At 41.8% G+C, this 12,837-nt stretch overlaps 1 protein-coding gene across 6 annotated transcripts in view; it reads left to right on the top strand.

The window, feature by feature from the left end:
* Nucleotides 1-572: 572 nt before the first annotated feature.
* Nucleotides 573-12,837, top strand: part of Hephl1 (hephaestin like 1) — a 98,871-nt gene continuing 86,606 nt past the window's right edge. Inside the window, exons 1-3 of one of the 6 annotated variants that reach the window (XM_074080757.1) lie at nt 693-818; nt 6,627-6,862; nt 7,821-8,032. Coding sequence is in view for 4 of the 6 variants with exons in the window: in XM_074080745.1 (XP_073936846.1) it covers nt 649-818 (170 nt within the window). In the remaining 2 variants the exon portion in view is untranslated. Of the gene's footprint in view, nt 819-6,626; nt 6,863-7,619; nt 8,033-12,837 lie in introns of those variants that run through there. The other 5 variants (XM_074080745.1, XM_074080739.1, XM_074080735.1 and 2 more) reach the window with 5 other exon arrangements.

The following is a 12,837-nucleotide window of genomic DNA, read 5'->3' as shown; positions in this document are numbered from 1 at the left end:
GTTGAGCTCCTTAAGTTTGCTGATGGGATCTGTGAAGATTTTGGGGAGATGGTTTGTGAGGTACTGTAGTAGTAGTAGGGTTTTACGATGCTGTAATGAACTTTATGATGTGACTTGATTGTTTCATGTAGCCTCATAAAATGAGCTGGAGGGTGATTACATCACTTCTTCTGTACTCCCGACAGAGAAGAGGCCTTTTTAGTGCTTGGAATATTTCCTGATGCGCCACTAAGACCAGCCTACTTTTCCAATTGTAATAATGCTCTGTAATAAATGTAGAGACAAGAAGAAGAGGTGGGGGGAACCATCGGCTCAAGTTGTTACACTACCATTCCTAGGAAAGATGAATGACTCATGTCAGAACAGAGTACCAAAACTTTCAGAAACAGGCCTGATTAGCTTGGGCAGTAAATTAATAAGCCAGCTACACACTTCTTAGATGGCTGGGAAAAGTTTTGTTGTTATAGCAACTCTCCCATTGAGCTTGCTCTGCTTACACAAGTTGTCAGTTTCTGTCCCAACCCCAAGCTACCTAAGGAGGAGGAGGCTGGGCCTTGTCCATTCCTTATTTATAACTAGCTCTGAGTGAGGGGGAGGGACCAACAGGCTTGACTCCTGTGCAGGAACTTGCCCGAGTTACATCCACAAATGCCTCGGAAGCAGCCAGCTGGCTGCATCTTTTTCCTCACATTCCTGGGTTTGTCTGGACTGGCTGGTGCAGTTACCAGAACATACTACATTGGGATTGTAGAAGAATACTGGAACTATGTACCCCAAGGAAAGGATGTTATTACTGGGAAAAGTTTCGCAGAAGACAAGTGAGTGAACTTGGGGTTCTCACAGACTCCTGGGTTTGGTTTCTTTTTGGCTTTGAATGGGAAAGCCTTTATTTCTTGTGTAATGAGTAATAATGGGGTAAACTGAGACCAATAGGGGAGTTTCTCTGTTGCTTTAGGAACCATAGCATGGATGGATCTATATTTTATAAGAGAAATTCTTAGCTCCACATATTCCCTGAACCTTGTCTGTGAAGACACATATTCACAGCCAGTTATTTTAAATAATAGCTTATTCTAAAAAAGAACAATTTTCATTAGCAATGTCTAGGGGGTTCTGGACTCTGTTTAAAAAATAATGGCAAACTTGGGATGAAGATTTGAGAATTTCTAAGAACTATTTGCTGTTAAAACTTTTCTTAGTTTTATTTTTAGAGTGAAACTTCATAATTGGAAGTAATTTGCTTTAAGGAGTTATGTAGGGGGGTTAGCAATATTTAAAATAGGAAGAAATTGATATTTTAAGAGTTTCCTTGAGTCTACTTAAAAATGGCTTTTTGCATGGTGAGAAGTTTGTTCTTTCATTCATTCATTCTGAGGGCAATTTCCTATTTCAGAGCCCATGGCTTAGTTGGGTGTGATGGTGCTGAAGTGTCCAAAGCCCCTGGTTTTTAACTTTTGCAGAAAATAGCTGTTGATTCTCCCCTTCCCTCCAGGGTTTGGGGCCTTAAATATCTTCCATCTTTCATGATGTCACCTTCTGGGTCTAGAAGCTGTCATGTGTATTTTCAACTTTGTGGTTTGCAGAAGACACATCTGAGATGATTTGACAACCACTGTTGGGTAACTGAATGCTTGCTTCTTTCCTGATAGGCAGAGCCCATTACATTCAACATTCACATTCTATTTCCAAAACATGAGGTTAGTTGGTAAAATTCAGGAATGCACAGGGTCTTCCAGTAGTCTTTAAGAGCCAGGTCTCCCTGGAGGAAAGACCTAAGATGCAGTTGCTTTTGCTCTAGAGCTGCCTGCCTTTCCAACAACAAAGGCCGTATAGACATGTTTTGTTTATATACAGTGATGGTGCTCCTGCCAACCAGCCTGCCAAGGACTTTTCCTTATGTGTTATACTGGGAAATTTAATATCTGTAGGGTTATTTCCAGAGAAAACTCTCGATTCCTTTCAACACTCCCCACCACACCTCAGCAACAGTGGTGGTGGTGATCTTTACTGTGACAAATTATGTGACAAAACTTCAATAGCCATCTCTAAAAATAGAGCTCCATTGCCTCAGAGAGGGGTCGATAGAAAGGGGTCAGCATGAGCAGCCATAGGATGTCAGTGTCCAAAACATGTACACTGAGCAGAGTGAGTACAGTCTTCAAGCTAAAAGTGCTATTGGGTTGCCTCTCTGTAAAAGTGGGTAAAAAACACAGAAATTCAACCTTTTTTCTTAAAGTGTCCATGTCCTTTAGCTGTTTATGGGCATTTATTCTGAACCAGGAATTCCACTCGGGACTTTTAATGCACTACTTCCTGCAGATGTTACTATTTCCATTTCACAAACCAGGAACAGATGCTGGTTAAACACATGCTGGAGTTTACTGGGTCAATAGCTGCACCAACTCATTGTCTTGGCTCTAGAGCCCACCTTTCCTCTGTCTCCTACCTGTTTCTTGGTAAAGGTGATTCTTTCCCATTGAATTAAATTCAGTTTTGGGGTAAGCCAGCAATTCCAGTAGTTAGAACTTTCTAGAAAGTCCTAATTCTTACCACAGGTACATTTAATCTCACTTGACAATCTTCCTGGAGAAATGTTGAAAATATCACCAATGGTCTGTGACTAAACTGGCTACATGGGTTTGTTCAAAACCCCAAAAGTGCTTTAATTCAAATACTTGAATACTATTTCCACAAAGCTGGGTACAGGAAGAAGTGAGGGGATTTCTCCTGATCATTTCAGCCAGAAGACAGTGCTTTGAAAAAAGTACAACAAAATGTGTGAAAATTCTTATGGTGAAAAAGAAAATAAGCATGATGGAAACAGCTACTTTAACATAAGATTGGATGAGATGGGTTCACAAATGCTATGGTTCCATATCAGTGGATCCCTGGTTTTGGAAGACGGTGGCATGCTAAGATATCTCATCCATAGGTATCCCCAGGCGTTTTCCTCTGGTATGCAGAAGGACAGCATTTGTGTAGAGCTCTCTGCTAACTCTTGACTTTCCAGTTCTATAAAGATTTTTGCAAAGGTGATGAAAGGAGAAATGACCTACAAATGTTTAGTATTAAGGAGCCCAGGTGAGTCTACAATGTACATTAGAAGATTCTAGTGGTTGTGGCAGGTGGCTCAGGGCAAGCTCCTCAGGAGGTATGGTTGTAGTAGGCTGCTAATCTTGCTTGGAATCTACAGAATACACATTTCAGGTGCACATGAAGATGCCGTGATGGAGGGCCATATAGAGAGTTCAGTCTGTGTGCTCTGGGTTGTGCCAGGAGAAGGAAGGAACCATCTTTAATGATTTCATCATGCCTCGACTTCCTTCAGAGTGAGTGACTGCATTCCTGACAATCTGCTGTTTTGAATATTTAGATTTAGGCAAATGCCTCATATTAGAGGACTCAGAGAGTCCACTGCGAGTGGAACTATCTTGAAATAGTAATCAAGAGACCTGACTCTAGCTCTTCATCTCCCTCAGCTTGCTTTGTGATCTTGAACATGTCATACCATCTCCCTGAATATCACTTTCCTTAATTTGTGTAACAAGGCAGCTGAAATATCATTAGATGTTACTTGAAGTACAGTTTCAAAGCATCAGAGATAATTTTTTGAAGCTGAATGAAAAAAATCTTACCTGACTTGCCAGTTCTAGAAAGATTTTTGCAAAGGTGATGAAAGGAGAAATGACCTGCAAATGTTTAGTACTAGGGATTGAAGCTAGAGAAGGCCTAGGAATGATAGTGGGGATGTGACAATTTTTGGAGTATTCTGTATTTTTCTTTAGCTATACTTTTTTCTCTGTCCTTTAAGAACTATCTCTAATTCTTTATTTTATGCATAAAGCTTTTCCCTACAATGCTGGTTCATTCTGATCTGTTTCTTTGCTAACTTGACTGGGGTCTTTATCACACACTTGGTTGCAGTATTTTTCTTCTGTCTGCATTGCTCTCTAAATTGTTTGAAGTACATCAGTCATCTCTGATGTGGAGTAAAAGCACCATGATGACACAAGAGAAGGTCCAGAAATATTTAATAACCCCTCTTCTCTACATGGAACTCTGTCAATGAAATATCCCATGGAGGATAGAGCAAAAGGCCAGACATTTGAAATCACTAAAGCAAAAATGAATCACCTTTTAATTTAGTTGTTCTGGTTGCTTTAGATTTGAATAAAGGCAATGGGGCAAAAACTAGGAGAGCATGAGGGTGAGTGTCAAAGTTGAACTCATGTAAAAACATTTGGAAACCACAACTTGGCAACAAGTTTATTAGGGTACAAAGACCCTAATAAATCCTAATTCACAGGGTGAGATAGGAAATAAATTGAAAACATTTGACCAAGACCATATAGTAGCCAGATGGTTCAAAATTTAACTTTCCAACTTGGTACTTTTGCTTGATCTTACTGTTCAAAATATAACTGAGTCTGTGTTCACTAATATTTCCTTGAAAGTATAGGATTTCAGAGTTAAATTCTATTTAGAAATAAATCCTTCAGCTTAATATATTCCTCTGCCTTCTCTTCCTCACTGGGCTTAATGAGGACACCAGGCTTCTTTGATTTACCTGGGGATGGTGTCAGCATTTTGATCCATTCATGCCAGTAAGGCTTAGGCTCATTAAGTCCTTAATTAAGGTGTGACTGTGCTTCAGTGGTAAAGCCTGGTCTTTAATGGGACCTGAGTGGGGTCACTTAGTTAAAGCTTTAGTTTTCACCTTAGACCTCACGAAGTAACTAACATACATGCGGGCTTCTTCCCAGTAAATGCAGGTTTTTGTGAATGTTCTCATGGGCAGAACTGTCCTTGGAAATGAGTGAGGCTGACCACTGCCCAAATCCCAAGTTTGTAGGGTCTGTTAGAGTTTACCTAACCAAATTACCACATCAATCCAGTTGGTGGGAAGTTTTCAGTGCTCCCAAGGAGGAGGCCTTACAATGGACCAGGAAGGAGAGACCCATATTATCTCTGTGAAACAAGAGCCAATTGAGGGGAAGCAGGTAGGAGATAGAGAGGTTTTTGTAAGCTTTGAAATTAAAGGAAAAGGCATCATCTTATTAGTGCTTGGTCTTAGACAAATTATGACTTTCAAATCTCAACTTCTCTCATATCCACGTCAAACATCATGGGATGGGGCTTAGGTACTTTCTATTTATCTGACCCAATCATCCTTAGCATGTGGCTTCTTTCCCCAAAGATGTTTACAGTCATAAGATGACTCTTGGAAATCCAATCAGCATGTCTATGTTCCAAAAAGGAAAAGAAGAAGGGAAAAGGATGGGCACAGTTTCTGCTGTATCAATTCTTTAAAGGGTTCTCATGGAAACCCTACCCAACCAATTGTGCCCACATCACTCTGGATATTCATAGATGCAAGGGGATTTTAAAATGCAGCTTTTTAGTATGTGCTTTTCTGTCTAAAAAAAAAAGTGGGATTCAATTCTGTTACTTCTAGGGGAGCATGAATAATAATATAAGACTGCTATCAGTCCTTGCCCCTCCTCCTACTCCATTCTCCTGTTTCCCACCAGTCATAAGCAAACTCTTGGTCCCCATCTTCCTTTTCCCTCCTCCTATTACAGGGTCCTAAGGTCTTGATGGGATCTGGAGAATACACAGATAACATAATAGCTAAGTGTCCCCAAGTCCTTACTATGCTCTAGTCATAAACCATGCAGAAGTCAACAATCTTCTGTTTATGGTCAAGGGACCCAGGAGACATAGGGAGTGTTTTCCTAGCCAGCAGCAGTCCATCAGAGGCACCAAAGCACCTACCTTTGTCGTGAAGTGTGGGGCTCTAGCATCAATCAACAAATTTAGAATGCTTGCTCCACTTACTAGGCAAGTAATTGAATCTATCTTTGGTTCACTTTTCTTATAAATAAAATGGGGATAGTGATACTTGCCTTAGGGCTGCTGTAACAAATGGTTACAAACTTATTGGCTTCAAACAAAAGCTATTTATTTGCTTGCAGTTTTGGAGGCAACAAGTCTGAAATGAAGATCTCATGCAGGGCTATAACTCACTGGAGGTTCTAGGGGAGTCTCTAAGAGAGTCTCTGGAGTTTTGGGGTGGTTTCTAGCATTCCTTGGCTTATAGCCACTTCAATCCAATAGCTATCTTCATTTCCATAATAAATGGTAGGGGTTTCGTTTCAAGGGGTTTGAGAGAGCAGTTTTGTGGGGTAAAGTGGTTACTTTTCCCCCCTTTCTAAGAGAGCTTTACCAGAAATTATAACTGCCACTGACTGAGTATCACACCTCTTCTCATTTAATCCTTATGATGGCTCTATTGTGATCACTGGTTTACAGCAGAGGAATCTGGAGTTCAGAGAAACTGGGTCACTTCCCCCAATGGGGAAGTTGGGACAAGCTAGTTCTCTTTTTCCTTCACTGCGCAGATGTGTTTTTAACACAAGTTCTATGTGTTCTGAGGGGCTTCGGTGGAGATGAAGTGCAAGAAGGAAGGCCCAAAGGCATAGCTGGTGCCAGGGAAATAAGGAATGCTTGAAAAATTCCCCATCTAACTAGGGAAGGAGTGGCTTCTGAGTTCTCGTGTGTAATTCTGTCTTCACCCTTTTTAGCCAAGTGGTACTTTTCTCAACCTGGTTCTGTTTTCTCCTCAGTGAGCAATATCCCTTCTCAAGCTCAGATGACTTTCTGTGTCCTTATTGTGACTACAATGATCTCACATGCCTGCTGTGCCCCACCTTCTTCTGACATTACTTCTCAGCTCATCTTTACCCCACATCCCATACCACCAGACATTCGGGATCTGTACAACATTGTTGGCACTTAACATATGAAATTGTGTTTTGCTACGTATTCTCCAATGCATGTGGTTTGATCTCCCAACCAGATGGTAAGTAAGTCTCTGGAGTTCAGGGACCGAGATTAATACATGTTGGCCCCAGTTTTTAGTTTCATGTCCCACATATGCTCAACAATTGCTCCATGGTAAATGATGGGGAACATCCCCGTAAAAAATCCAGGAAAAGGGATTGCTGATGAGGTGTACATACCTGGTGAGTTACAAACTCCTCAGAATCTTGCCTGGACATTGGCACTGTTCAGATGATCTCCACAGGCAGGCTCTTTCTGACCCTGATCAATTTGTCCTTGGCAATGTGATGGACTAAATCCCTGCTTTCCCTTTAAGAGAGTTGTTAATGTGAATCTTCTCAACTGGAATGGATTCCTTTCCAGCAGGAAATAAACACTTCCTGAGCTTGAGTCAAAATGTAGCAATGCAGGTGGGAAGAGTGAAGGGTCTGCCCCTTCCTGTGGCTACTCTGTAAATAATGCTGAGCAGTGCAGGTTCTCTGCGAGTGCAGCTCCCTACACATGGCTCCCTTGAGTGACTCCTGTCCTGTTTCTTGGGCAAGAGTTGCACCTTCTAGTACTCATAGGAACAGAGCTTCTTTACTACTGTTTCTAATGCATAATGTGTTCTCAGAGCTAGTTTGCTGCATAGACTGTAAATAAACAAATAATTTCCCCCCAAATCTGCTCTTTCTCTTTTAATTCTCCACTTTCTTTTTTCACTTTCAACATTTTAAAATCAAATAGTTAACTATGGTTTTTATATTTTGCTAAATATGATAGAAGTGTGATTTCCTGACATGGAGGCACACTAGAATTTTGTCTTCAGAATTTGTCAGGTTATGTGGGAATAACAAACAAATCCCAAATTTCTGGGGCTTACATCACAAAAGGGTTATTTCTTACCCAGTGGAGTTCACGTTACTTCAGGGCAACTGTTGCTCTGGGCACTCAGAATTCCTAGCTGCTTTGATCTTCAGGCTTCATTCTCTTAACAGGAGGCTTCCTGGTAGCCAAGAAACAGAGGTGTAAGGACAAGTAAATGTCCTGACCCAGAAGTGAGTCCTGTCACTTCCACTCATAGCCCATCTGCTGGAAACCCCATGGCTCCAACTAATCACAAAGGCAAGATCTTTGCACTCTACTTCTGCTGGGATGAAAGAAGAAGGAGATGGCAAGTCCTGAAAAGCTCTACCACAGGAATCATTTGGTGAGCTTAGGAAAAAGCTGATGGCCTTGCCATCAGAAATTCTGACTCAGTTGCCCTGAAATGGGGCCTGGGAACCTAAACATTTGGCAAATGTCCCTCATGACTCTGATGCAGATGGTACATGGGTAGACACTTGAGAACCACTGCTTTAGAAAACCTAATCCCTGTTGGGGACAACTATTAGCTATTTAGGTGATAAGACTGACACATGTCTAGCAATGTGCAAAAGAAGACAATGCTAAAATATGCAGCATTCGCAATAAGTGTTGAGGGACATCAGTGAGTACTTGTCCCTCCAATGCTCCATTTTTGTCTCTTGTTTGGGTGGCTTCAGCAGACAAGTCATGACAACAATTGCACTCCTGGAGGTGATGGAGAAGTCTCAGGCAGGGGTGGGGTCAGGTTAAAAGCAGCACTGTGCACATGAGAGTGGGAGCATGAATGTTCAGCATGCATTTGCAGGTGTGTATGCTTGTGTGTGTGTGTGTGTGTGTGTGTGTGTGTTCATGGCCTGGGTCCTGTATGTGCTGGAAGAACAGGATAGAGAAGTGGGTGGGGCTTCCCTCAGAGCCTGCTGGACTGACCAGGACCTATGAATAATTCATTATAGCCTTTTGCCCATCAGGCTGAGTTCAGATAACATATCAGTGATTGAATCTAATCCTTGCTCTGTCACTACCTTACTGGGTGACCCAGTGTCATCTATAAAGCAAGACAACTGCTGCCTACCCTGGTGATAATTAGGCAACTGCATATGGCTCATTTCTTACTCTGCTTTTCCTCCTCCTCTTTTTGATCAGAAGTTGTATTCATCTGCTAGTTAGCTGAAGACTAAAAAGTAGTGGTTTAAATATATTAGAAAAAATGTTTTACTTACACAAAAGAGATCTAAAGATAGATATTCATCAGGGTCCAAGGTTTTTTTCTGGCTTTTCACTCGACCATCCCTAGTGTGTGATCCTCTTCTTCATTATTTCAAAATGGCTTCTGGGGTTCCAGTCATCATGTCTTCACTTCAGTTATGAATAAAGGAGAAGAGCAAAAGAAAAAAAAGGTCTCTGCCAGCTACATGGAGAGAAGCACCATTGAGTGGCTTCTGCTTATGTACCATTGGCTAGAGTATATTACATGACTGTCCTAAGCTGCAACTGAGAATGATAAATGCAACAGCTTCTGTTACAAAGTTAGGGATCCAAACTTAACTCTCCTTCTTTTATAAGGGGAATGTAGGCCTCAGTCTCAAAGAGCCGAAGAGAGCCAGCTCTTGCTCTTGGGCAGACACACAGGCTCAGCCAAGAGAACCCAGGATGTACACAGATGGGCCCAGGACCTCAGTCCCATTGCCTGAGTGGGGACTTGCAAGGCAGAGGCTGTGGAAATTCTCTTTCCTCCAACTTAGGGAGCAGGTGCTGTGCTCCCCAGTCAGGAGACCAATCCCATGAAATCAGGAGAACTGATTTCTACCACAGAGTTTTGTTTTGAGAGGTTAGAAGGTGTGTGAGAAAATGTTCTCACCTCAATGGCCAAACAGCCTGGCCTTTTCTAAATAAAATGTGAGTTTATTATCCTTTTACTATGAGAATGAGTCATAGGAACAAAGTAAACAACCCGTAGCAGAAAAGAAGATGAACAAGAGTAAACTCATCCCTTTTCACTCCTGTCTGTGGTCTCAGTCCTCTGGTCCAGAGGCCACACTTTCTTGGCTTCTTGGCCACTTCGCAGGTGTTTTCTTTGCATATAGTTATATATTTAAACACACACATAGGTGTACAATACTCTTCATAGTGCTATGCGATTTGCTGTTTTGGTGCCTATATGGCGTAAATATGCCATCCTGCATTCAGTCAGTCACTGGCTGAAGAACACTTCTGTCTTCCACATCCTTGCTATTACAATCCTTCTCTGACCCTTGAAACAGGAGTCTTGTTTTGTTGGTCCCATTATGTAGATTGGAAGCCAGGAAGCTGAGAGAAGAGAGAGCTTTGCTGCCTCTGGGAGGTCTGGCCCTGTGATTCCTGGAGTACATGTCCTTCTCTGGACAGTCACGTCCCTGGCTCTTCCACAAGGGTCCTGAATCTATGGCTTCCTCTTCCATCCTAGTAACTTCCCCTGCTGACTTCACATCAAGCGTAGGGAGGGATTGACAAATCCGAGTGACCTGGGAAGGTTAGTAATCCGGTGCCTGGGCAGATAAATAGTACAGGATTCACTCAACTGATATCTGCAAAAGTACTTGTTCAACTCTTACTTGGAGAAGAGGCTGGGGAAGGGAGGAGACCTGCTAGTAGAAGCTCTTAACCTCTCTTTGGCTGCAGCAAAAAGGAGTCCAACCTGCACGACACTGGACTGATCCTCCTTGGAGTGGGTTTTGGTAACCACCTGAGATTAGTGGATTCCAGGGTTTGGACCTTCCCTTCCCATTTCCCAAACTCCATCTCAAGAAGCTGATCAAAGTCTTCTTTCCAATCCTGTACAATACTCGCCCTGGAAGAGTTCTGGAAGTTTTGATTCTCTCCACCATCAAAGTCAATTTCCTCTACCCAAATGATGTTTCTATCTCACCAGTAATATTCTAGGACCCTTTAGTGGTGAGATCCAGCCATTTCACATCTTTGGCTCAGTTGAGGACTCCAGAAGGTTTGCCAGCCTCTGAGGCTAGGATCAGTTTTATCAAAGGGGCTTTGTTGGGCTGGTGGAGTGGCTCAAGTGGTTGAGCACCTGCTAAGCAAGTGTGAGGTCCTGAGTTCAAATCCCAATGCCACCAAAAAGAAAAAAAAGGAAAATTGAAACAAATCAAAGGGGCTTTGTTGTTGGTGGGTTTGACCTGGTATATGATCATATTAGGTGGTCTGTTTAAGGCTGGTAGAGAGAAAGAGAATTATAATCACTTTTTAACTTGACTTTAAAACCTTGCTGTGCTCTACTTAAATGCTTTTCTTTTTTAATTTTGCTGCTCTGTAAGCTTTATCTTATAAATTACAGAAGTGGAAGGTGACTGTAAACCCTTCTTGTCAGTTTTTGGAATGCAGACCTAGAAAACAAAAGTCTATAATGTCGTGTGTTAGATTTCTGAGCCATATTCACAGGATATTTTCTGATAGTCACAAATTGTACCCAGGAGCCAGGCATCATTGGAAAAATGCCTTGTGTAGTTTGGTTACAAGGGGGACCTAGTAAATGAACAAGGGTGGATTATTCCCTAGTCATTGCCACTATGAGAAAACAACTCAGTATGTGTTCTTCCAGTGAGAGGTATTATGTCAGTTGTGAGACAGCCACACCCAAAGACCCTGAAGCCATGTGCTGCCATCTGCATAGAGCAAGAAGAGCAACTATGCATTATGTGGGCTCCTAGCTCCTCCTCCACTACAGATACCTGGTATAGATCACATCATTCTTTTGATCTGGTTGATCTCAACCTTGATTTCTCTTTTTCTAAGCAATCACTACCAACAGATCAGTTTTAGGAAAGAAGATAAAACCTGATTGCCATCCTGGGCCTAGATAATCAGAATCAAACATGGCAACATATGTTTTTCTGCAATATAGTTTGCAAAACTATTCCAATTTTAACTTGTCAATCTAGGGGCAAATTCATGGGGTTTTTGTTTATTTGTTTTACTTTTCAAAGCCATTAAGTACCAACTCTTTCAGTCAATTTGCAATAGAAAAGTAGGCAGTAGGAAATAGAAAATTAGGCTGAGCATTAGTAATAAAAAAAGACATTTGAAGAAGTTTTATCTTCAATAGGCTCACAAACCAGAAATGTACATATCTTACCTTAATGCATTTTGGAAAATGTAACATAGTAGTGTATGATCAGAGCAGTGGGTGTGAAGAGAAGGGAAAAAGGAAAAGTCTGAACTGAGATTGAAGGATGCTTGACAGATGGAGAAAGAAGTCACTGAGACACAGAAAAAAAGAATGTATGGAAGTCTTGGAAAGCTGAAAGGATGTGGTGTGTTCCACAAAGAGTGCAAGAAGCATGAAGACCTGGAAGTTGGGGCAAAGAGAAAGGAAATGAGGCTGGAAAGGAAGCTGGGGCTGGCTGCTCTGAAGAAGAGCCTTACTGCTTTGGTTGAAACTCTGGATGCTTCTCTCCAGGTGCCTTCTCCTCCATCTGCCTCAGTGATTCTTCTATGATTTGGGAAGTGTCCCACTTTCTATTTCATCACAAGATGGATTCCTAGCCACTTGACGTGTTGACCTCTTACTCCATCATCCTGAGGAGTCTGCAGGATAGGCGAAGTGACCATTCATAGTTGAAACTGCTGGGAATTTTGTAGTAGGAACTTCTTCGGCACTTGCTTCTGACTCACTGGCGAACTAACATCTGACAATCTCCTTAAGGAAACCATCTCCAGTTTTTTTGGAAGCCTCCAAACCATCTCTAGTTTTTGGACCTTTGGGGCTTTTCCCAATCTTAATGAAGCTAATGAAAATCCATTAGTTGATACTGAGGACATCAGACTTGCTGTGGCTCCATCAACAAAGGAATGTTTCTGCTTGGATATAGAGGAAAGCACTTGGGAATAGATGACATTGAAGTAAAGGGAGATAGTGAAATTTGCCAAGTTGGCCAAAATTACCCAGACCAGACCAGGCACATAGATACCATGTCTGGGTCATGGGGAGTGAGAAGTTCAGCTGAATCAGATTCCAAGATATAAAATCCCCCAAGTCAGGCATGAAATTAAACAGAGCCTTGGTTAGGTATAGTGACTCAGTAATCTGTCTGTGGAAACCCAGTATTGAGGGCTTGATCCAATGAGCAGAATCTGATGGAAAGGAATCATATGAACAGG

The sequence above is a fragment of the Castor canadensis genome, chromosome 1 (genome assembly GCF_047511655.1).
Source record: "Castor canadensis chromosome 1, mCasCan1.hap1v2, whole genome shotgun sequence".
In the NCBI taxonomy this organism is placed as follows: domain Eukaryota; kingdom Metazoa; phylum Chordata; class Mammalia; order Rodentia; family Castoridae; genus Castor; species Castor canadensis.
Note: the sequence above shows the minus strand (reverse complement) of the source record. Positions and strands in the feature narration are given on the sequence as shown.